The sequence below is a fragment of the Rosa chinensis genome, chromosome 1, assembly GCF_002994745.2.
Source record: "Rosa chinensis cultivar Old Blush chromosome 1, RchiOBHm-V2, whole genome shotgun sequence".
NCBI classification, from domain to species: Eukaryota; Viridiplantae; Streptophyta; class Magnoliopsida; order Rosales; family Rosaceae; genus Rosa; species Rosa chinensis.
This window is the reverse complement of record NC_037088.1, coordinates 57,221,102-57,247,506: the sequence shown is the minus strand read 5'-3', so window position 1 is coordinate 57,247,506 and position 26,405 is coordinate 57,221,102. Positions and strand designations below refer to the sequence as shown.

Below are 26,405 nucleotides of genomic sequence, written 5' to 3'. Positions count from 1 at the left end.
TAGGCTAGCTCGGTTCATGCCTACGGCGACCCCCAAGCCTCGGGCTCGTCAAGTCATCCACCTTAATTAGGACTGCAACAATTGGGGAGGGCATTTCCAGCAGTACTCCAGGGAATGAGGTAAGCAGTGAGGGTGGCCAAGATAATGTCAGCCCGTTTGAAAAGCTGGAGATAAGTGGAGGAGATCACAGCGTAGAACTATCTTCCGGCGAGGTGATGCAGGAAAATGGGACAACACAGGTCATCGGACTGTGGAGGAAGTGAATGGATTCGGTTGGGGTTTCACTGAAGAAGCCTAGGCTTAGCCTAGCTGTGGGCAGAACCAATCTCGATAATCTAACTATGGGGTTGGTGCCAAGAAACGAGGCCGCACCCGAGGTGCCAAGAAACTAGGCCGCACTCAAGGTGCCAAGAACAAGAAACTAGAGAACTATGTGAGAAGACCAACTCTTTGCTAACTAGTAATATGTGCCTTCTTGTGTAACTGATACATCTAACTCATGTACTTGAACAGTTCAAAATTCACATGAGGGTGCCAAGAAACAAGGCCGCACTTGAGGTGCCAAGAACAAGAACAAAGAAAATTGTAAAGTGGTAAAGACCTCTCCTATGAAGAGAAGCAAGAATTCCAAGAAGGTGGAAAAATTGTTGAATGGACTTCCTGAGTTTACTTTGCCTATGGAAGTAGGTACCCCTAAATCTCCTAAGGGAAGGAGGTAGCCTCTGCTTAATTTTTTTCATTTAAAATAAGATCTATGTTAGAAGTATCTTACTCTCTCGTACCACAATGGAGTGCTTCGCTTAGTAGGGTTAGATAGAATAGTTTGGCTACAAGGCAAGTCAATTTTGTTAGCATAGACTATTCAGAGCTTTCATTCTCCATTTAGAGTAGTCTATTTTGTACTATTCTTTGACCATGATCAAGGGTCATATTAATTTCTGAACTCTTTACCTCAAAAAAAAAAAAAAAAAAAAATAGTCCACTAGACCAAAAAAATCATGGATGAGACAACAATATTCATTAGTAAAGACAAATTACATCGTGAAAATACATCACAATGCTAGCACTACTGTTGCAAAGCAGTTAACACCGGCCTTCGGTGACATACAACTATCCTATCCTTAATTAAAATGCAAGATGATTCACTTAGGAGAGAAGCAATCCCTCCACCTAAATAGTGTTTGGTATTGAGAGTATGAATCCCACATGGGAAATTGGGGACCTTGCATATGGGTTTATAAGGGTTTGAGCCACTCCATCCATTGCTAATTGGTTTTGGATGTAAACCTTAGATTACTTTATCATGGTATCAGAGCGGGTTATCCCACGTGTGCATGCCTCACAACCACACGGGCTCCATGTCACCCAATATAAGTTGTTTACGTGTATGGCTTGAAAATTCGCCACACGTGCGGGGGCGTGTTGAGAGTATGAATCCCACATGGAAAATTGGGGACCTTGCATATGAGTTTATAAGGGTTTGGGTCACTCCATCCATTGCCAATTGATTTTGGAAGTGAATTTCAGATTACTTTATCATTTGGTTCAGGTTCGAAAATTGATTCAGACTAGATACTCGGGTCACAAAGTTTTAAAGAATATCCAAAAGGGTGTATTTTGCACTATATTTTATTTTTTCGTATACATATATGACGCAGACGGAAGTAACCTGAGTTTACAATCAATAAACCCTAAAAAGATAAATCTAGAATCCATAAGAAATAGTGAGAGAAATCTCTCATTTTATTAAATTTGATATGATAAATTGATTCCAGTACAAAGCATAATGGTGCTTATATAGGCATCCAAAACCCTAAATCACATTCTAACAAGAAATCCTAAAGAATCCAAATTAAAAAAGAAACTAAAAACCTAAAATAAAAAGAATCCTAAAACATATGTAAGACAAGCCTAAAAATATTAAATCCCAAATCGGATAATTAAAACAACATATTTTGGCCTAAATCCGTTATGGCTCACTTAAGTGAGTCTTGAAGATCTCGTCGTTCCCATTCTGGAAAGGTATCATGAATCTCAAACGGACATTCTGGCCAAAAGTTGATCAAATCTGATTCACAATCAAAACCTGACTTTTTGTACTAGTAATAATCTCATTACGCGTGAGTTACCTATTTTCTAATCACTCTTCTTGATTCTACGCCGCTTCTTTGCTTTTATGGTTTTCCGACTAAACCGGGCCCATTCTCGTCCTACATCATTAATGATGCGGGAAGCGTGAACACGATAGTAAAAGGCTCCGTCAAGTGTCGAAAGCCATATGAGATGAGCTAGAATCCACTAGCAATTACGGACACAGTCGTAAGAAACATAGAGAAACTTCTATAATATTTGGTTTTTTTTTTATTGATAACTTGAATGAAAATTACAATCTAAGAGGTGCCTTATATAGGGCACATAACATAAACCTAATACAACTAGAAAACATAAAGAACAATTTATTGTAGACTAAAACTAGGAAACCTAATTAATCTTGATTAAATAAAAATTGGAAATAGAATCCTAGATACTAAAGAATATTACGCAAATATATATCCCAACCAAGATTTTGTTCGAGAATCCCGATATATCCAAAATAGTAATTTATGATTAATTCCATCATTAAGAAGCCTATTTGAATACCAATTTTCAATATTCAAATTATTCTTCTTGATGTGAAGACGCTTCTTTCTTTTTGATCTTTGTTGAAATTGGCAAAAATCTCGTCCTACATCAATATGTTTCCCCTAAACTATTGGAATATCCAAAAGGATGCAGATATGAGGGATTCCCCCTCGTATGCATGGAGAAGCATTATGGAAGCTAGAACTGTCCTTCAGGCTGGATTATTTTGGCAGGTTGGTAATGGCTCCTCTATTAATGTTTGGAGTGATAAGTGGATTCCTACTGTTTCTCCTCATCAACTCTGTAAACCAGCTGCTTGTAACATTGAGTTAGTCCCTTCCTTGATTGATGCGGATACCAAAAGTTGGAGGGTTGATGTTCTGCAACGGTCTATTCTCTCAAGAAGTTGTTGATGCTATCTTGTGTGTTCCTATCAGCCATAGAAATAGAAGAGATCGTTTGAGCTGGAAACTTGGGAAGAAGGGTAAGTTTTCTACTAAAACTGCCTACTATGTAGCTCGGGAGGTGGTGATGGGGGATGCCTTTGCTTCCTCCTCTCTTGGTGATCCTTTTAGTATTCTCTGGAAGTCACTTTGGAAAGCTAAGATCCCTGAGAAGGTCTCTATATGTATCTGGCGAGCTTGTCATAATATGTGGCCAACTAGGGACAGTTTGAACAAGAAGGGTTATACTGGTGATATGGGGTGTCTACTTTGCCGTCACCAGTTTGAGAGTGTTGGACATGTGTTATGTGGGTGCCCTACTGCGCAGGAAATCCTTACTGCTCCTCCATTTTCTATTCAGATTCCTATTACTCATTCTTTTATTTTTAAGGAATGGTTACTTGAGCAAGCATCTATTCTTTCCTCTGAAAATTTTTCTAAGCTGTTGATGCTTTTATGGGGTCTTTGGAAGAATAGGAATGATAAATTATGGAATGATAATGCTAAAAACACTTCTACAATTGTTGCTTGTACTATGGCTTGGTATGAAGAGTTTCTTCAGGCTAATAGGGGTATGACTATGGTAACCGATAGGAGGACAAAAGCTAGAGTACATTGGTCCCCTCCCATGAGTGGCTTATTGTGCTTGAATGTTGATGGTGCTTATGTTTCTTCACTACAACATGGAGGCATTGGCAGTGTTCTGCGTAATGAGAAGGGTGAGTCCATTGCTGGTTTTTCTTATAGAGTGCCTAATGTGTCATCTGCCTACCATGCTGAGCTGCTTGCTATTAAATCTGGGCTGGAGCTTATTCAGGCACTTGATGTGTCTAATGTTGCTCTAATGAGTGATTGCTTAGAGGCTGTGACAGCAGAGGATCATGACTTCTCTACTTTGGGAATCATTGTTGAAGAAATTAAAGATTTGCTAGGTGATTTTCTTTCTATAGGTGTTCATCATACTTAAAGGACTGCTAATCATGTTGCTCATAGACTGGCAGGATTTGGTTTTGATTCTGACATTCATATGGAATGGTTTGCTCAAGCTCCAGAGTGTGTACTGGATGCCCTACAATACGATTGTAATCGTATAATTTATTAATACAATTTCATCTTTACCTAAAAAAAAAAAAATTATGTCTTCTAGTCCTAATTAACCTACATTAATCCATTTCCTTGTTATCTAGAAATTCATGGCAAATGAGAAAAATGTACATTTCAAAATGTTTGATCGAAGAAAATGAAGGAAGGCGTGGAAATTGGCATATTGAAAAGAAATACAAGCCTCTTGAAAGTGTTAAATGTTAGGGACAATTAATTGAGAAATTAAGAGCCTTGAAAGTGTTAAATGTTAGGGACGATGTGGTGTAAGCTCAGTGGTTAGAGCACCCACTACTTATGTACGAAGTCATGAATTTAAGTCATCATGGGGATAGAAGCGAAATCCTCTTATCCTCTTTTAAAAAGAAGGAAAAAAAAAAAAGAGCCTTAAATAAATATTCAGTTAACACCGTATCTTGTAAACGGACATTTATACTGTACGGATCTTGATCACTGTACGGAATCTAAACATGGTTTTTTGCAAAATCGGCAATCAACCAAGCATGCATGCGACTTAGCATAACTGAAAAGAAAAGAAAATGTCATGTCGGCAAGCAAGAAAACATCGAATCATTTTTTCTGTCAGTGTTGATTGTAATCTCTTTCCTCTGACCAGTTGACCTGTCCTCAGCAGACACACTCAGGATACCATTGGCATCAATATCAAAGCGAACATCGAATTTAGGAACACCCTGGGGAGCTGGAGGAACGTCACGAAGGAAAATTTTACCCAGAAAATTATTATTTTTCGCTATTTCATCCTCACCCTCATATATGGGAAACCCTGCCTCTACTTGGTTGTCCTGAATAGTAGTTACGGTCTTTTTCATCTGCACGGGAATTCTAGAGTTCCTTGGAATCACAACATTCATGAATAGCTTGGATCTATCCAATGACCGGCACTCCAACCCAAGTGAGAGAGGGGTGACATCCATGAGATTGAAGTTTTGAAGTTTCCCGGTTAGATTTTCACCAGTCAACACTGCAGCTTGAACAGCGGCACCATAAGCGATAGCCTCATCTGGATTAATGCCCTTGCAAAGATCCTTTCCCTCGAACACATCTTGTAATAGTTGCTGTACCTTGGGTATCCTGGAAGAACCTCCAGCAAGAACAACATCCTGGACACTAGATATATCCATGTTAGCATCTTTCAAACACTTCTTTACAGGCACCATACATTTTTCAAATAAATCAATGTTCAGTTGTTCGAATTTGGCACGAGTTATTGTTAAAGAGAAATCAGTATCCTCTGCCAAACAGTCGATTTCAAATTCAGTAATCAAAGAAGATGAGAGTCTTCTCTTTGCCATCTCGCAAGCATTTCTCAACCTCCTAAGAGCTCTGAAATTGTCACAAACATCCACACCATTATTCCTCTTGAATTCCTGTACACAGTAGTTGACCATATTGCGATCAAAGTCTTCACCTCCAAGATGAGTGTCTCCCGCCGTGGCCTTCACTTCGAAGACACCATCAACAACCATAAGCAGTGACACATCTAAAGTACCACCGCCCAAATCAAATATCATCACTGTTCTCTTGCTATACCAACCAGCCTTCTTGTTAATGCCAAAAGCAATAGCCGCTGCAGTTGGTTCATTGATAATACGCAACACATTTAGGCCAGCAGTGATGCCGGCTCTTTTTGTAGCCTGACGTTGTGAGTCACTGAAGTTAGCAGGTACAGTGATGACAGCATGTCTCACAGATGAACCCAGGTAGACCTCGGCAACCTCTCGCATCTTTCCAAGAATAATGGATGAGATTTCTTCAGCAGCAAATTGTTTCTCTCGACCCTCGTGGTTAACGACAATCATGGGTTTGTCTGCTGGTCCTTCAATGACCTTAAATGGCCATAATTTCACATCATTTTGGACCGAGGTATCACTGAATTTCCTACCAATCAACCTTTTTGCATCTGCAAATTGATGCGGAGTTTAGATGATATATATATATATCTAAAAGTGTCTAAAATATAAATACAAATACATATATATATATATATATGCAGTCCGCTTATAGTTGACGTCTTTTTTGCCTCTTTGACATAAATATACGCTCCTAAAAAGTCTTTGAACTACATAATTGTTAGAGTTCAGCAGGTTAACTGCGTCTTAACAACCAACATAAAAAAAAAAATCACACTACAAAGATATCTTTCAATTTAAGAACAAGCATTAATTATATGAATAACTTGCAAGAAATAGTGGGACAAAATTAAGAAGGAAACAATGGAAGAAAAAACCACTCGGACACAGGGATAATTGATCGTTTGAGCAACTATTGAAAGACCCTAGCAATGTGTGTGTGTATTATTTGTACGTATATGTAGAGATTTTGAGAGATAAACCTACCAAAGATTGAATTGGCTGGGTTTCTCATGACTTGGTTATACGCTGTATCACCTGCCAGTTGCTCAGTATCTGTGAAGGCAACGTAGGATGGAGTAGTTCTGTTGCCCTGATCGTTCGCTATAATTTTTATACGATCGTGCTCCCACACTGCTACGCATGAATACGTTGTCCCAAGATCAATTCCAATTGCGGGGCCTTTTCCTGCCATTCTCAGCTAAAGAAGTACTAGAACAGAATTATTATAACGAAGAAGAAAGTCATACGAAGCAAAGAAATGTAGACATGTGGTCGAAAAGCGCGTTGTTATATGGAATTACTGATTAAATAAGTCAAGAGATAGGACGCATCGAAGAACTTGGTCTTAGTTTAGGGAAAAATGATTCTTTTTTATTCTACCTAATCGATCAAGATAAGATACAATACTCTAATAAAATAAAAAATAAAAAGATATGATACAATACAATACATGAAAATGAACTCTTGCGAAATTGAATAATATTTTGGTGTCGCACGAAAATTCTTTGCACATGCTGGGAACTTTGTGGACATCGTTTGACAAGAAAAAGCCAATTACATCAACTTAATTAGCTAAATTGCTTATTTGTTTATGAACTTTTCCGAGTCTCTTCCGTAAACTGTTCTTTCTTTTGTTTTTCACTCCAAAATCGAAATTTCACTTGTTCTTTTACTATATGCTACTACGTACATACCTCAACTAGTGACTAGGGTTTGAATTGATCTCAACATCTTGAACTTAATTTAGAAGATAAGGAGCATGAAGTTTACACCGACAATTACAAAAGAGATCAATGCCGAGTCTACCACGGAGAAGTTGGCCAGGGTTCGCCCCTAGTGTTTGACGTTGGAGCGTCCATATCGTATTTCCTAGGTAGTTCAGGCCACAATGTCTTGTCCGGTTCACATGGGTTGCGCTTGTGCCTCCCTGCCCCTCTTCTCTTCTTCCCCCAGTTCCTTTGGCGTTTGGGGTTGACTGGTCTTGGGATGGGACTATGGTGTGGTGGCCGTGCATGGTTTTTCGTTGCGGTATCAGTTGTAACATTTTACTTTATAATTCCCCAAACACTCAGTCGAGTTTTCTTCCAGTTAACTATTCCGTTACTAGCTAGCTAGCTAGGCCCAAGTAAATAACAATAAGAAATTATATACTCCCACTTTCTTTTATCTTCACGTTCCCAATTCTTGTGCCGGCCTTTTTCTCTGCAAATTAAGATGCATCAGATCCTTGCATCGATTGGCATAACCACCACCACTAACAACAACAACAATAACGGACAAAATCTGACAGGTCATTACCCTGCAATTCACAACACTGCATTTTACATCCTTGCTTATTTCTTACACTAGTGGCATTATGCACGGGAAGTTCATATCGTACCTTTGGTCCAAAACGGAACTAGAAAATCGATCATATTGATGGGGGGGCTGAATTACCGCTGAATTAACCTATGTTGTCAAGTTCTTCCTCAACTTTTCTGTTTTGTTCTTTGGCTGTTTATACATAATGGAATGGGTAGGAATTTTTGTATATTGCTCACCATGACATTAAACAAAAAAAATATAGTATATATGCCTACCAAGACTATTTTAAAAGGTAATTGAAGTCTAGCTAATCAAAACTTCAAAAGGAGAGAGACTACAACAATTACATTAATTGATGTTTACATAAGAAGCATGAACCACAGTTAGAGTCTCATCAGATTCTTGATTTTGAGAAGTTAATTGCTGCAGTTTGTCGTTAGTTGTCTCTTCCCCTTTACTGAAGTTAATGGCTGAGTGATAGGCTTGATTTGAGGAATTTGATTACATATAGTTGATTTTTTTTTTCTTTAAAAAAAACTGGGGTGGGCTGCTGCACGAACCCAACCCATTCTAGTTCCGTGCCAGGCTTTTGGGATGGGAAATTTCGGAGCAGAGTTCGTGGTCGACCCAGAATTCATGGTCGAGACTTTGAAGGATGCCTTCCATGGTATGACTTTCAAAGCATTGAATACTTATGGACGAGACCTCGTTAAGCAGGCTGCTAGAAAGCTTGACCCAGTTATTGGCCGAGATGACGAGATAAGGAGGGTGGTTCAGAATCTCTTAAGGAGAACTAAGAACAACCCGATTCTTATTGGAGAACCAGGAGTTGGAAAAACTGCTGTAGTTGAAGGCTTGGCTCAGAGGATATTAACAGGTGATGTCCCAAGTAGTCTCGCAGATGTTAGGGTCATAGAATTGGATATGGGTGCTTTGCTGGCAGGAACACAGTATAGAGGAGAACTTGAGAAGAGGTTTAAGGCTGTGTTGAAAGAAGTGGATAAGGCTAATGGTAAGGTGATTCTATTCATTGATGAGATTCACCTTGTTCTTGGTTCTGGTACAGCTGATGGGTCTAATATGAATCCTGCCAACCTCCTTAAGCCAATGCTTGCTAGAGGTCAGCTACGGTGCATTGGTGCGACAACTCTTGAGGAGTATAGCAAATTTGTAGCTAAGGATGCTGCATTTGAGAGAAGGTTTCAAAAGATCTTTGTGGCTGAACCTAGTGTTGAAGACACAATCAGTATACTTCGAGGCCTGAAAGAAAGATATGAAAGTCACCATGGTGTTCGAATTTTGGACCAGACCCTGGTTGTTGCTGCGCAACTTTCAAGCCGATACATCACAGGTATGATCAGTTATAGGTGACTGATATGTTGTGATGGATGTGCTTTTCTTCTTTATTAATTGTGATTTTTCCTTCCTGTATCTAGCTAGATTGGAAAAATGGATGTAGTGTACAAGGTTCTTTGGTAATGAATTTAATTCTTCATTATTTTACAGGGCGTCGTCTCCCTGACAAGGCAATTGATCTAGTTGATGAAGCTTGTGCAAATGTGAGAGTCCGACTTGATAGTCGACCTGAAGAAATTGATTACCTTGAAAGAAAAAGAATGCACCTGCAAGTTGAGGTCCACGCACTTGATAAAGAAGAGGACAGACGTAGCAAAGCTCGTCTTTTTGAAGTAAGTACTGGCTATCTCCAATGTATTATTCAAGAATATCTATCTGATATGATTTTCTGAAAAGTTGCAAGGTCTTTGAGTTTTATACATGGGTCTAGAAGGGTGGTGAGGTTGAGTTGAGTTGAGTTGAGTTACATGTCTCGGAAGTTAGAATTTTGTTAATGGTTATGGATGTTGCATGTGATTCAGGGGTAAAAACCTTAGTGGGAATTCGAATCAAATTGTTCAATTTTTTCTTTCTTTCTAGTTTCTTTTTGTTAAAGTTTTCTAACTTCTTATTTTCAGATTCGGAAGGAGCTTGATGAATTGGGAGACAAGCTTGAGCCCTTGCTCATAAAATATAAAAACGAGAAGGAAGGGATTGATCAAGTTCACCTGCTCAAGCAAAAGCGTGAAAAGCTCTTATTGGCTTTAGCAGAAGCTGAAAGAAATTGTGATTTTGCCAAAGCTGCCGACTTGCGTTATGGAGCTATTGAGGAAATTGAATCTGCCATTTCAAAACTTGAAGGGAGCAGCAATGAAAACATGATGTTGACAGAGACTGTTATTCCAGAACACATTGCAGAGGTTGTAAGCCGTTCTACTGGCATACCTGTGACAAGGTTGGACCAGAATGGGAAAGAGAGGTTGATTGTACTTGCTGAGAGGTTGCATAAAAGAGTAGTTGGACAAGAACGTGCAGTTGATGCTGTTGCAGCCGCGGTGTTGAGGTCAAGAGCTGGCTTAGGACGGTCAGAACAGCCAACTGGTTCATTCCTATTCTTGGGTCCAACTGGTGTCGGAAAAACTGAGCTTGCCAAGGCTCTTGCTCAGCAACTCTTTGATGATGAAAATTTGATTGTGAGAATAGACATGTCTGAGTACATGGAGCATCACTCTGTGTCACGTTTGATAGGTGCTCCTCCCGGGTAAGTGCATTTCGACTTTTCTTCAAGAAATACAATTTAGCCCCAAAATTATGGGGTCGTTTTCACTTTCATACATAACTATTATCTCCGTTAGTCAATTACATACATCTGTCACTACCGTAGTTTTTTTTTGGCTGAAGTCAAAGGTTAAGAGAGGCAAAAAGCCATTTTAACCTCTGAAATTTGCCTCTCATAACCTCTGAAATTTATTGAAGAAGAAAGTGTCACTAACGTGGTTACAATGTCAGTTTTTGATACATGGCGAAATTGAAGCCATTTTCTCAAGGGCATTTTCTTCGTCCAACCAATGAGAATTCACAATTTAACTGACCCAACCCATCAAAATTTGTCTAATCCATTCTGTTTTGGTGAACATTATTTATTGTACTTATAATGTGACTTGTTGCAGGTACGTTGGTCATGAGGATGGTGGGCAACTCACTGAGGCCGTAAGACGAAGACCTTATAGTGTTGTATTATTTGATGAAATGGAAAAGGCCCATCCCTCCGTGTTTAATATTCTCTTACAAGTGTTAGGCGATGCAAGGTTAACTGACACACAAGGTCGTCTTGCTGACTTTAAGAATACTATGATTATTATGACCTCTAACCTTGGAGCAAAGCATCTCTTGTCTGGTTTAGAGGGAGAGTGTTCAATGGAAGTTGCTCATGATCAAGTTATGCAAGAGGTATTGATTTTTCAGTCACCAGCTATAATTTCTAATGTATATGGTTGAATTTATTTGACACAGAAGTACTCTAAATAATCTTTTGGTCCTTGCATAGGTGAGAAGTCACTTTAGTCCTGAATTTCTAAATCGGCTCGATGAGATTGTCATATTTGATCCTCTTTCACATGAGCATCTAGCGAAAGTCGCCAGGTTGCAAATGAAGGATGTTGCAATCCGACTTGCTGACAGGGGTATTGCTTTGGCATTGACTGATGCAGCATTTGATTTTATTATGGACAAGAGTTATGATCGGGTTAGTGTTTCACCATTTCTTGCATTGAACCGCAATTGATTATTTTCTACTATGAGCTCTTTTTTAACATGAACATGACCAAATTATGTGGTTTATATCCAGGTTTATGGTGCTAGACCCATCAGAAGATGGCTTGAGAGGAACGTAGTAACAGAGTTATCAAGAATGCTGATTGGAGGAGAGATAGATGAGAACTCAACTATATATATAGATGCGAGACCAAATGGAAGTGAGTTGCTGTATCGGGTGGAGAAGAACGGAGGGCTCGTTAATGCAGTCACAGGTCAAAAGACAGATGTATTAATCCAACTTGCCAACTTGCCAACTAATGATGATGAACAGAGTTGAGAAATTTAAGGAGGAGGAAATATAGACGAGTATTGGTTTTCTTCTCTTCTTTCAAAGACAGCTTTGTAAAAAGACTGGTTCTGTGGTAGTGAGACATCATGCTTGAGCATTGATCGATGATGTTCATGTTGATGCAATGGAGTCCCATTCCTTTCTGAAGCGACTTGTGGTGAACAGAATATCTGTGCATGCAGATCAAGTCCAAATCTTCTAGTTGATTCCAGTCTTGGAGGCAAAGTCTACTTGTTTGCCTAATAAGTTTAGTTTTTTGTAAATCTCTTTGTAAATCTTTATGTTTAATAAGCATATATAAGGCAATACAATGGATCCTTTGTGTGTGAGGTTTTCCCAAATTCTCATCTGCCTTTCAACTTGTTCACTCCTACACAATCCAATTGTCGTGTTAACTGAAGGTGATTTGTTCACGGGTGCATGACAACTCCCTTCTGTTGAAGCATGTTGAGTTTGTTGTTGATTAGCTAGGTTAAGATCGATTGGATTGTTGTGAGGCTTGATATATTTTGGATATTCAAACCAACATACAAATCCATTCTCTATGGTCTATAATCTTTATTGTATTTCCCATTTAATTTAAGCCAAAAACCTAAGGCAGAATTGTGCTTCCATGCTACCAGCTCAGAGTTGTGCCAACCATATGCATAAGAGTTGACCAGCAAGTGGTGATTTTCTTCCATTTCCAAAATGGAAAACTTGCAGTTGCTTTGAAAAAAAAAAAAAAAAAAAACAGAAATGGAAAGAAACAGTTTCAAGATTGATATTACATAGTTGAGAAGAGTTTACTATCAAATATTAGCTAGCTTCCTGATGAGATTCCTGTGTGGATCACCGGTATACAAAAGGAGGAATGCTATCAAGGATCTACTAATTTGTAGCATCAACCATATAAACGGAACTACAGCAATACTTCAGATCCTGCATGAACCATTTAAGTCCTTTTCTTTGGGGCTTGCGAACAGAGGAAAGTTTTATTTTCAATACATTCATATTGTGAAAAAAATAAAAATGTATTAAGAAAATAAAGAAAAAGCTGCATATGTAAATAATCAGTGCTTTTAGCAAAGGTTGATCCAAATTGAATCAACCTTTACGAAAATCCTCTTTCTTTGGGGGTTAAATTACAACAACCCTATTTCAACCATAATTAACAACAAACTTAACATTCATTGATAGCTAGGAAGTATGTTGTACGTTTTCCTTGAACACATTAATCTCCTTCAGTTAACAAAACAATTAGATTGTGTTGTCTGCAAGGAGTGAACAAATAGAAAAATAGAAAAGAAATAAAAATGTGTACTGATCCATATTTCATCAAATGTTCATCACCATACCATGCATGTATCTCGTCACTGATGACTGGATCTATATACAGTTGAGTTCTCATCAATTTCTTCTCTAACCACCTACTTTGATATGACATTGATTTCGATTTAAATTTAGAAAATTAACTAGGTAAAGTAAATTGTAACAGGAAATAACAGACTTGGCTATCTGATTATGAAGCTGACATACCTCATTCACCTTTATTTGAGACTAAAATTTTTTTCACTAAAAGAGTCCAAATTAAACTTATATGTAAACAAACATAAATAGAAGTTGATCAAATAATGGAGTGATCACTTGATCAAACCAGCTTCGCGTTGTAAAAGAGCTGATTCAAATAATGAACTGATTTTTTTTTTTTTTTTTTTTTTTTTTTTTTTTTTAAGGAGAAAGGGATTAGGCGATATTAGTTCCTCGGAGACAGACAATGTAGGGCACAAGTCCCACCCTCAAACCCGAAGGTGAAGGGTCTGCCCCACTCTGGGAACCCACCGCCCGTCCCCCAACTCAATTTATTAAAATAAAGAAGAAAAATACATCGTCCAAGAGATAAAACACAATTAACCACGAAATAAAAGAGAGGGAAACTTCCCCCTCATGAACAAATCTACAAAAAGAAAAAACCAGCCACATAAGTGAAAACTGGACACACGAAATATGCCAGAATTGAGGTTAATTACAAATCTATAAATAATGAACTGATTGCTTAGCAGTTTAGACTTGGAGTGATCACTAGGGAAAATACCAGTTGCTTGATGTCATGAATTAATGGCAAATATATACTTCATTTTCAGATGAACAAAGAACAAATGTTCTCTTCAACCATTTTAATTTCATGTATCAACTGAAGCGTGAGATAATAACTAATTGTTCATTTCATGAAACTAGCCACTCCCCTTCAGCATTCAGCACATCAACAACTCCTTTAGAATCAGCTTCAACATAAACATTAGTAAAACCAGTTGTATCTATGTTGAAATACAAGTAATCCCTCTAAAATCAAACTGATTTTTACAAAACATGCTTATTAAGTCTTAGTAGGCAATAAATTCTAAATCCTCACCTCATCTTCCCAATTCCATCAAAAGTTGTTCTGCCTCTGTTAATTATAATCCCTTTCATGATGTGGCCGCTGTTAATATCCTCAGCAGAGACACTCAAGATATCATTGGCATCAATGCTAAAGCAAGTCTGTAACTGGGGCACACCCTTGGGAGCTTGATATTTTCCATCGACCATATTCACCCACAAAGTTGTTATTCACTACATTGGTACTCTGATCACCTTCATAAACAGAGAATCTGCCACTAGTTTTGTAATCGACAAATGTACTAAAAGCACAGTTCTTGGTGGGAGTTCATGTGTTTATTGAAATAACAACCATCATGGCACATCCCATTGCACTCTCCACGCCAAGTGACAGAACGGTGACATCCAAGAGTCTGGTGGCCCATTCCCATTCCCACTCAACACTGCAGCTTCGGCAGCAACCTATGGCAGTACCTCATCTAGATTAATGTTCTTGCACAACTTCTCCGCCTTGAAAAAAATTTTCAATAGCTCTTGCACCTTGAGAATTCTGGAAATGATTACTCGAATCCAAACAGACAATCTCACTTGTAGACATAGATGAAAGTCTCCTCTTCTCTCTCCCACATACATTTATCAATGCCTCAAGAACTCTGGAATTTCCACTAATTTACCATTCTGCTATCGGAGTCTTCACACCAAGGTCATTGTCTCCAGCAGTAGCCTTCACTTCAAAATTACCATCCCCCTGTGGCAAGTAGAGGAACGTCTAAAGTACCACCGCCCAAATCAAATACCATCACATTTATCTAACTATACCAACCCGACTTCTTATCAAAGCAATATGCAATAGCTGCTGCAGTTGGTTCGTTGATAATACAACTCACATTTAGGCCAGCAGAACAGCAGCATGCCAGTGTCTTTGGTATTGAAGTAAACTGGCACAGTAACAACTGCATTTTTAACAGCTGAGCTGAAATAGGCCTCGGCAGTCTCTTGCATCCTTGCAAGAAGGCATGGCTGAGATTTCATCTGCAGCAAACTGTTGCTCTTGACCATTTATGTAACCACAAACACAGGCTTGTTACCATGACCTTTAGTGGCTGAAGTTTCAAATCATTTTGAACAGTGGTAACACTGAATCTCCAGAGAATTAATTGTTTTCATCTGCAAATTCATGCGAAATTTAGATATACAATTAGACAAAGGAAAACTAGAACCGGTTAACACACATATACGTACCAACAGTTTAAGATGGGTAACAAAATAGCAACAATAGAATGAATAAAGTTCAATCTGATCTGCATTCAAGCATTTTAACACATTCCATCTTTCATAATGCCCGGTAACATTGACACTCACATTGTTATACGAAACAACATATACTATTACAAATTTACAATAAGATAGATATCAGCTAATTAAAAGAAACGCAATCTTGTAGTTAACCTTTAACTTTGGAATCTTTACTAAAGAACTGAACTGTAATATGAAAGTCTAATCTAAAATGGCACATTTGGTTACTTAAAATCTAATCTAAATGAAACTCCTATACAACTAAATGACCCCCAATGCTGTAGTTAAGGAGCAAACCTTGGAATGTAATTACTAATCAGTCTTCAGAATTCATTTTTTTTGTTCTTTTCTTACATCAAATCAAGGTTTATCAATGCCAAAGTAGAAATTTTCAATCTTTAATACACAATCAAACCCCAAATGTGACAACACGTCCTTCTTCGCCTTGCAATGCATTTTCAGCTAACTTACTGGTTAGTAGTGACTACTACATTAAGGGCTGTTACACAACATTACTAATTCTACAAAACCAAAACAAAAATTGGTGCCCAGAATAAAAGGAAAACCCACTTCAGGAAAGAAAAAAAAAAAAAAAAAAAGTAGAGGCACATGAGAAGGTACCTGTTTAAAGCGAGTCGGAACTTCTCCAAGAAAGCTTCTTACTTGGTTACAAGGGAAGACAACTTGATGATTTGAGTGCTCTTCTATGGCACAGAATCCAGCCATGGAGGCGTAAATATATTTCTTTTTTATTTATTTTTGACAAAGAACTCGTAAATAATATAATATGAGAAATGGGCTTTTCAGGCCGTTGTAAATAATATTTAGTCGAGTTCTTGACTAAAAACTTGACTAGTCGTGACATTTTGTGAACAGTTTCTGATTGGTCAAGCTCAATAGTGGAAATACAAGGCAAAAAAGCAGTGAATAGTCTTGACCGGTCAAGCTCAACGGGTGGACTTGCTCTAACAGGGCTTTACATGGGCTTTTCTGATGTTCTTTCTACTGATGCTTTACGGGAAATTATAAAATGGTCCCGAATCATAGTACATGTGGTGGTCCGGATTGATACTATTGACCCATATGACTTGTAGGCTTATATGCTGCTCTTCTTCTGTTCGAGTAACAAAGTGGTGGGAGATTCCAAAATTCTCATATATAGTATCAATAAAATCATTGATGACTTGATGTTACTTGGATAATCATTAATTCCATTCTATCAATTTCAAACACATATGGAAAGAGGCCAATTTTACGGCGGATGTAATTGCACCTATTGGATACACTCAAGATATTGCTAGCTGGAAAAATGCACTCCCTCTGCTCTTCGTGCTTATAAGTTAATTATAACTTTGATATTCTAGACTTACGTTGTTTAAGAGATGATTCCTTGTAATTTTATTTATCATTCAAAAAAAAAAAAAAAAAACTAAGTAATCAAATTAGTTTTGATTGCGATCCTTGAAGATTAATACCGTATATATCAATTTCACATGGTTAATAAAATAATTAATTTTTTATCATATGAGATTCCGTAATCCAAGTAAATAAATGACTAGTCATTTTCATATTTTCTTATACTATGTATGTGAATATTTAGTTTATGTACTTTTACATATACTAAATGTTACATATGTTGTGTACATATTAGGGGTGGGATCGGTTTGGCTCGGCTCGGGAAGGAGCCTATACCGAGATAGATACCGGAATTTTCGCAGGCATACCGATTGGTCCCGAAACCGATCGATTCGGTACAGTTCGGCTTCAATCGGTTTCAACAGTCGCAGATGGAGATAAAGACCTGTTTTTCGCTTTGCTTCTGGAGTTGGATCTGACCACGCGCAGGACACCACCACCCCGCCGTCTCCGTCAACCCATACCCATGGCTCACCACGAATTCCAGCAACTCAATCTGAGACAGAACCGCCACGGGAACCGCCGTCATGATCTGGTTTCAGCTCGGTTCCGTCAATTCGGTATGCTTTTCATCCATACCGGTGCCGACCCGTTTGCAGAAGTTTCGGTACGGTTCGGATCGGGATTCCGGCTAAACGACTCATCATACCGACCCGATCGGTTTCGGGATCTCGGTTTGGAATTCCCAGCCCTAGTACATATGTAACATTTTAACCGGCATCATGTAATCGCAACTCACATTCATGCGCTTTTTTTCTTTCGCTGAATTTATTGCAAAACTTAAATTGGATTAGTCAACAATACAAACTAGACGAATACCCTGACCGGCTGACCCTCTACCACTTTTATCATAAAGTAGACGATATGAATTTTGATGAATGACTTTGAAGTTGTTGAAGGATATCGACATAATGTGTGCCTCTACAAACTAGGGTTTAGAGTTGTAATAGGAAAGTACCCTAGGTATACTAATTGTATTCCGATTCTGTTACCTTTTGTGTACTCTGTAAACTCCCTATATAAAGGGCTCATATTATCAATAATAAACACACAATTCTATTCTCCTACAACACGTTATCAGCACGAGTTCTAACCCTAGCTTCAGAAAAAAAAAAAACCCTAGAAGAAAAATCTTTTTTTCTTCTCTGCCGCCAACCCAAAACAGAAAAAAAAAAACAAAAAAAAAAAACTCCATACCGGCCGTCCACCACTAGCCCAGCCTCAGCCTCCAGCAACCAAGCCCGTCCGGCCTCTCCTCCAGCACCCCCGCGCCCAGCAGACTGCCGCCACCAGCCATATAGGTCTGCGCACCAGCCTCACCCCAGCAGCCTAGCCACAGCCCACTGCCGCACGTCTCTTGCCGACCTGCTGCCTCAGCCTCCAGCCCACCTCGCCGCAGCCCACTGCCGCACGTCTCTTGCTGACCTGCTGCCTCAGCCTCCAGCCCACCTCGCCGCAGCCTCCAGCCGCACCGCCTCAGTAAGCAGCAGCAGCCCAGTCCGCGCGCAGCCACCGCTGCCCAGCCGCACCACTCCAGCCACCGCACCTCTTCTCCACCGCACCAGCACCTCTGCTGCAGATCGGAGACCAGAAGAAAGAAAAGAGAGGAAAACCAGAGGAAGAAGGAAGTCGCGAAAAAAAAAAAGGGGGAGGCAGACAGAGAAAAAAAAAAAGGGACCCGGCCTAGAAAAAAAAAAGAAAAAAAAAACAGAAAGAAAAGAGAAGGACCCGGCCAAAGAAAAAAAAAGAAAAACAAGGAAGAAAAAGAGAGGGACCCGGCCGGCCAGAAAACAAAAAGGAGGAAAGCCCAGAAGAAAAAAAAAACACGCCTGCTCCAACACGCGCGTGTCTTCAAGCCAAATCACGTAAGTTTTTATAATTAAGGTTGCTGCTTTCTTGTATTTAAATTCATTTTATTTTCTGCAAATATTGGAATATATGTGGCCAAATGAGTTTGATATTTAACAAAGTGGAATTGTGGGGATTCACGCTTAACGAACTAAGAGTGTTCGTATGAACTAAGAGTGTTCATAATTAAACGAACTAAGAGTGTTCGTGTGAACTAAGAGCGTTCACAATGCTTGGACTAAGAAAGCATCAAATTGTGACCATACTAAAACATCATTGTTGGTCTAATCCAAAAGAGATTCTTGGAAATTGATTTCTTGGTAGCATAGCTCAGAAATCTTATTATTTTAGTTTTCGTGGAAGTTTAGCTCCGAAACTAATATATCTTCTCTTCTTATTTTCAGGATGTCGAATGAACCTAGACTCGACTTTCCCATGCTTGACTCAACAGGCTCGGATTACCACAGTTGGGTAACCGATGTTGAGAATCATCTCACTTCCAAGGGACTATTACCCATAATCCAGGCACCTAACCCGGATATTGAGTTCAACCGAACATCTACAAAGCATGCTCAAGCAGTTATCTTGATGCGACGCCATATGGATAAGGCACTCAGATTGGAGTATATGTCGATCAAGAATGCAAGAGAGCTATGGGTAGCGCTAGAAGAGCGCTTTGGCAATGTCCAAGATTCCCTCCTCCCTGACTTGAAGGTTCAATGGAACAATCTGCGCTTTGCTGACTTCAAGTCTGTTGTTGAATATAATTCAGAAGCTCTTTGCATACAGTCCATGTTGAGGTTTTGTCGACAACCTGTCACAAAGCAAGAGCTAATTGAGAAAACTCTCTCCACCTTCCCTGTTTCAGCCATTGTGGTATCAAAGCAATACCGTACTGAAGTCAATGTTGGACGGATCACGAGGTTCCATCAGCTTATTAATATTATATCTGTAGCTGAGAAACATGATAACATACTCGTGAGGAATTATAATTCAAGGCCCATTGGAACTAAGAGCGTTCATGAGGTGAATTATAATGCACCCAAAGGAGGGCACAAGGAGCGGTACCCTAAGAATGGGGGACAAGAGGGACGTATGGGCCCATATAACCGCCCTAACCAGGAAGGAAACAACAAGTTTGGTGTGGATACACGTGGTGGTAATGCCACACGTGGGAGAGGGGGTCGTGGTATCCCTAGCCGTAATGGTGGCTCAATGGGTCGTGGTGGTGGCACCAACCCTCCTAGGGAACGCCCGCAACGTGCACAACGTGCACCTCAATTAAAGGGAGGCAACCACAATGATGAGTGTCATCGATGTGGATCAATTGAGCATTGGTTCAAGCAATGCAAGGCAAGTGAGGAACTAGCTGCAAGCTACAGGGCATATAGAGACATGAGAGAGCAAGAAGTGTACCTTGCAGAAGAAGAAGAAGATGGTGGAGATGTCAATCTCACCATAGAGGACTTCAAAGCTGAAGATGAAGTGCACATGGATGCAACCGACTTTGATTAGATTAGTCCTTTTTATTTTTCCAAGAACTTTTGTAATGGCAATTTGCCTTAGTCAATAAATGACAATTGTATTAACTCTTTCTTATGTGGCAAACCCAATAAAATGTGATGTCTAGGAAAGTCATTGAGATTCTTGGTACTTAAGAGAGCCTCGCTCCACCAACATCTCTCTCTACTTTCCTGGTCATATTTGATTGGAGTTACCAAACGGATAGAGTGACTACAATGTGTCTTACTTTGATTTTATTTTGGATTAGACTTTGGAAACTTTGATGTAATCATTGGCTATTAATAAAGTGTCAATTCTTTTACTTAATGTCTTGGACATACCTTAATTCGAACTTTATAGAGCCAATGGTTTTCATGTGGAAACACATTATGAGAATGGACAGAGTACCTTTGCATCACCTCTAATGACTACGGACATAAACGAGTATTAGAGAAACTTATGTGTTGCTCTAGTGGGTTGTATGCAACCACTATTTGAGTTATTGAATCCAACTATGTCATGAGAGACGACTTATGGGATTTTGGCACATATAGGCTTTGACATGATGATCCGTGTATTAAAGACTTACACGAACATCCATTTTCAGAACGAAGAAAAGTAAGAACCAAGAATTGGTTCGAGGAGCTGCACATGTGCCTCATGGCGCCATGATTGTGCAAAGACAGGCCATACATGGCCAGTGCCGCCTACCCCCTGCGGCAAATACATGGCATTGACGCCATAAACTCCTCTCTCTACTTCTCAAGTCTATTGTGACACTATGGCTTCACCAAAACCTTTATTGGTTGATTATAAAGCCCATGTTTCGTTCTGTAAAGCCTGTTATTTAGGATTGAGACCATCCTATGCAAAGGAGATTGAGGAAATAATTCCATTCTCACAACGAATCTAAGGGAATTCTATGGATTTGATCAACCAACTTGCGGACCATATAGATGTTTTATGGTGTTGGTTAATACGCAAACACACTGTTCACGTGTTGTGCCATTATCCACTCGTAATGCTGCTTATACTACACTCCTAGCACATAACATATGGCTACAGGCTCACTACCCAGATCATCCCATTCAGTCAATTTGACTTGATAATGCTAAAGAGTTTACATCGACAGTTTTTGATGACTATTGCATATCATTGGGTATTGATATCAAGTATCATATTCCCATGTACACACCCAATTGGTCTCGCGGAAAAGCCACCATTAAATGACTACAATGGTAGCCCGGACATTGGTAATGCGCACCAATATTTCCGCTTGGGTTATGCAATAACGCATGCAGCTATGCTAATTCGTCTACGACTCATAGCAGCCACTCAACTTTTATTTGCGTTACAGCTAGTGACTGGGTTCGAGTTTAATATCTCGTATTTATGCATATTTGAGTGTGCGGTTCATGTGCCAATTGCGTCGCCACAACGCATCATATATATATTTGTTGGACATGAGTCTCCAACTATAAGTCCGCTATGTAGAACCCTTGACAGGCGATCTCTATTTCGCTGGATTTGCGAATTATCACTTTGATGAGACAGTCTTCCCGTCGTTAGGGGGAGATTAGAACATCAATGTTCAACAGAAACGACAGGAATTGTCGTGGTCGGTCCCCACTATGTCTCATCTTGATCCCCTAAAAGTGACGAGATCACATATACCTGCTGCAAACATGCCTGCAAGGATTGATGTCCCCACAAGAGGACATGGTGACACCCAGAGAAGATGGGTACTACACCACTACCATGGATGGTAGTATGATGACGCCACAAAGGTGGCATAATGGCGTCATAGGCCATGGGTTCCGCTAGAGAGAGTAGGAGACCCATAGGTTCGATGGATTCTTGCCCTAAGAAGAGAGCGAGTTTGGCACAACTTGATCCATTGATCATTGATACTCATAATCCGTCTCATGAGAATATTTTGGATTGTGGTTATGTCCAAGAGACATCGTTGGGGGATGCCTCAATGTTAGAACCAATTCCTGAAAATATAGAGATCTCTACGAACTACACTAGTGTACATGAGGACGTGGAATTATTGAGACCAATGACATTGAACCTTACTCCGTTGAAGAATGCCAACGTAGAGAAAATTGGCCTAAATGGAAAGATGCGATCCAGGTTGAATTGGATTCACTAACGAAGAGGAAGGATTTCGTGCCTGAGATGCCAACACCTCCTAACAGAAAAACCTATTGACATTAACAGGTCTTCGTTAGATAGCGTGATGAGAAAAAGAGATGGCAATCTCACCTTATGGCGCAAGGTTTCTCACAACGCCCTGGAATCGACTACGAGAAGACATATTCTCTCGTAATGGATGTCATTGCACTCCACTACCTTATCAGTTTGGTAGTTTCCAAATAACTGAACATGCAGCTTACGAATGTGGTCACTACGTATCTTTATGGGGATCTAGATACAGAATACAATGAAGGTTCTTGTGGACTTCATTTACCCAAGTCAAGTGGCTCTAGACCACGGAGCGCATTGCAACGAGGTTGAAATGCTCACTAAAATGACTACTTGATTGGGAAGGGATATGATGAACTATGCCCACGCGTTTCCATGACAAGTTCCAGATTTGCAATTGTCGCGGTTTATGTTGATAAACATAATTGGAACCCTTGAGAGTTTAGGGAAACCGCTGAACACCTGAAATCCGAGTTTGAGAGGAATGACCTTGGGAGAACACGGTTTTGTCTAAATTCAGAACTTGTATACCGTGTCAATAGACATTTTTGATAAAGTCAAAGATGCACCATGGTCGTCCGTAGTCTTGGCCCTAAAAGGGATCCGTTTCGTCCCAGGGATGCTGACGAAGACGTGTTAATAGCAGAAGTGCTTACTTATGTACAATAGGCGCATTATTGTACTTAGCACAATAGAAGACCGGACAACTCAATTATTATGAACTTGTTGGCTAGATATAGCCCCGCGCCAACGCAACACCATTAGATTGGTATAAAGACAATCTTTCGATATTTGAGAGGTATGATTGATATGGGCTTGTTCTGTCTCTACAGAGAAAAGAGATGACGGAAGTGTGGGATCGGACCCCACAAGGCAAAATGCCACCTTCGGTGCTCCGCCTCCCCTCCATCGAAATGACAACAAGCATTTCTAAATATTGAAATGAACCAAATCCGATCAGAGGATAATGTAGCGGACTTATTTACTAAGTCGTTACCAAAATCCACTTTCGAGAAACATGTAAAGAGCATCGGATTGAGAAAGTTATCCGAACTCCCATGATTGTAGCAATCAGGGGGAGATATTGACATCAGGGGGAGGCATGATGTCTACATGTTCGATCTTGAAGAGTGAAGGACGTGTTGTGCTCTTTTTGTCCTTCGACCAGGGTTATTTTTGTCCCACAGGGTTTTTGTTACCTGGCAAGGTTTTTAACGAGGCAACAATTAAAGCGTCATCACCAAGTTTGAGCGGCACAAGGGGGAATGTTGAAGGATATCGACATAATGTGTGCCTCTACAAACTAGGGTTTAGAGTTGTAATAGGAAAGTACCCTAGGTATACTAATTGTATTCCGATTCTGTTACCTTTTGTGTACTCTGTAAACTCCCTATATAAAGGGCTGCTATTATCAATAATAAACACACAATTGTATTCTCCTACAACGGAAGTAACCAAGCCAAAAACAGGAGTAGGAGTAACTCCACTTTCTTATTCATTCCCAAACCCAGTTACTGAAACATTCAGTTTCGGCCTTGTGATCCCATAAACATATTAACTCAACTCAGATCTCAATTCCTTCGAAAGTTCTTCTGTCATTGTTGATTGTAATTTCTTTCTTTTGGCCGGTGGACATATCCACAGCAGAGACACTCAAGATACCATTTGCATCAATATGAAAGCAAGTATCAAATTCAGCTTCACCTGCAGGAGCTGGAGGAATGTCATGGAGTTCAAAATCACCCAAAAAGTTGTTATCTGCAGTGCGTTCACTCTCACCCTCAAAAATACAGAACCGGGCATCAGTTTGATTGTCACTGTAAGTACGAAAAGTTTCGTTCTTGGTGATGGGAATTCGGCTGTTCCTTGGAATCACAACTGACATAAGACCTGCCCGACGAATCTTCACCCCAAGTGATAGAGGGGTGACATCCAAGAGATTGAAGTCGTTAAGTTTCCCAGCTAGGTTCCCACTACTCAAGGCTGCAGCTTGAATAGCGGCACCATACGCTATAGCCTCATCAGGATGAATGGCCTTACACAGCTCCTTCCCATTAAACACACCCTGTAGTAACTGCTGCACCTTAGGGATTCTAGATGAGCCACCAGCAAGAACAACATCATGGACGCTACTTACCTCCATGTTAGCATCTACCAAACACTTCTTTACAGGCTCCATACATTTGTAAAATAAATCCATATTGAGTTCCTCGAATTTGGCACGAGTAATAGTCAAGAAGAAATCAACACCCTTGTCCAGACAGTCGACATCAATCTCAGTCTCAGACATAAATGAAAGCTTCCTTTTTGCATTTTCACAAGCATTTCGCAACCTCCTAAGAGCCTTGAGATTTCTAGTGATGTCTACTTTATGCTTCCTCTTAAATTGCTCAACACAATAATCCACCATTCTATGATCGAAGTCTTCACCTCCAAGATGAGTGTCTCCATTAGTGGCCTTCACTTCAAAGACACTATCAGCTAGGGAAAGTAGTGAGACATCCAAAGTACCACCCCCCAAGTCAAATATCAGCACATACCTCTTGCTATACCAACCAGCCTTCTTGTCAAGTCCATAAGCGATGGCTGCAGCAGTTGGTTCATTGATGATACGTATCACATTTAGGCCGGCAGTGACACCTGCATCTCTTGTAGCCTGACGTTGTGAGTTATTGAAGTAAGCAGGCACGGTAATAACTGCTTTCTTCACTGGTGAGCAAAGATAGGTCTCAGAAATCTCCCGCATCTTTGCAAGAACCATAGATGAAATTTCTTCAGCAGCAAATTGTTTCTGAACTCCATTTTGAGAAACAACAATCATGGGCTTGTCATCAGTACCTTTAATGATCTTGAATGGCCAATGCTTCATATCATTTTGAACAGAGTTGTCGCTAAATCTCCTACCAATGAGCCTTTTTGCATCTGCTAATTGTTTAAAAAATTAGATACCATAACTTTATAATCCGCATATATATATAGACAAGAATTTCGAAGAATAATATCTATGAGAAAGAAAATTAATTAAGGATGTGGAAAGATGCCAACCAAAGATAGAGTTAGTTGGGTTTCTCATGACTTGGTTAAATGCTGCATCTCCAATCAACCTCTCACGATCAGTGAAAGCAACATAAGATGGAGTGGTCCGGTTTCCCTGATCGTTCGCTATGATTTCTACATGATCATACTGCCACACAGCCACGCATGAGTATGTTGTTCCCAAGTCAATCCCGATTGCATGGCACGCTTCTTCTCCGGCCATTCTCAGCTGAAGATAGAACGGAACAAAATATCCAAGAACAAAGGAGCAATGATCTCAGAGAAAGGTCGAGAGTCTCTGCGGCTGGAGAGATTAGGTGTGGGAAGGAAAGCGTTGGGAGTGGTGGTATAATAAGTTGGAAGGTTCATATAGCTAGACTTGAGGTTGAGGAATGTGGATAACTTTTCATTTATGTTTGTTTTTCTGTGCATGGACCCCTTGGGGAAATTATAACATGGTCTAGGTTCATAGTACATTTAGTCATTTAGTGGTTTGTAATGATATTATTGGCCTATATGTATTGTAGTTATTTCTTATTAGTCTCTTAATTTAAATTTTTTTTTTCACCTCCTGCATGGTTCCCACCAAATTTAAGTGATATTATTAGTTGAGACCACCACATGCCAATGTCACGTCATACTCCGGAATCACAGAATAATTCGTCGAAACCTTGGAATTCAATCTCCATAATTGTGTTTTTGAATACACAAACCCCAAGTCTCAACCTTTGGGTTGCAACACCTTTTCAGCTATACCCTTATAAGACTCAACAATTATCTGTGTATTTATAATACAACTCTATACTGATTATCAATGTACAATGTTTTTTCTCGTGAACAATTCTTAGGTTCACCCCTAGGGTGAATGAGCATATTCACACCCATTGTCAATTAACATACTTTTATTTAATAAATTTATAATCCAACGGTCCATATCTTAAATTAGCATTTAAAGAT

At 39.6% G+C, this 26,405-nt stretch overlaps 3 protein-coding genes across 3 annotated transcripts; 1 reads left to right on the top strand and 2 right to left on the bottom strand.

The window, feature by feature from the left end:
- Positions 1-4,708: 4,708 nt before the first annotated feature.
- On the bottom strand, positions 4,709-6,731 carry LOC112182683 (heat shock cognate 70 kDa protein). The gene is made up of 2 exons (XM_024321199.2): positions 6,524-6,731; positions 4,709-6,087 (listed from the first exon to the last, which is right to left on the bottom strand). Exons 1-2 carry the CDS (start codon positions 6,729-6,731, stop codon positions 4,709-4,711), a joined length of 1,587 nt encoding a protein of 528 aa, XP_024176967.1.
- Positions 6,732-8,230: 1,499 nt separating this feature from the next.
- LOC112179257 (chaperone protein ClpB1) lies at positions 8,231-12,079 on the top strand. Its single transcript, XM_024317626.2, has 6 exons — positions 8,231-9,194; positions 9,350-9,531; positions 9,817-10,439; positions 10,849-11,128; positions 11,226-11,423; positions 11,526-12,079. The coding sequence occupies exons 1-6, from the start codon at positions 8,438-8,440 to the stop codon at positions 11,769-11,771; spliced, it is 2,286 nt and encodes a 761-aa protein (XP_024173394.1). The 5' UTR covers positions 8,231-8,437; the 3' UTR covers positions 11,772-12,079.
- An 11,815-nt stretch (positions 12,080-23,894) lies between these two features.
- LOC112182677 (heat shock 70 kDa protein 4) lies at positions 23,895-25,778 on the bottom strand. The gene is made up of 2 exons (XM_024321195.2): positions 25,458-25,778; positions 23,895-25,334 (listed from the first exon to the last, which is right to left on the bottom strand). Exons 1-2 carry the CDS (start codon positions 25,669-25,671, stop codon positions 23,977-23,979), a joined length of 1,572 nt encoding a protein of 523 aa, XP_024176963.1. The 5' UTR covers positions 25,672-25,778; the 3' UTR covers positions 23,895-23,976.
- Between the last annotated feature and the right edge of the window lie 627 nt (positions 25,779-26,405).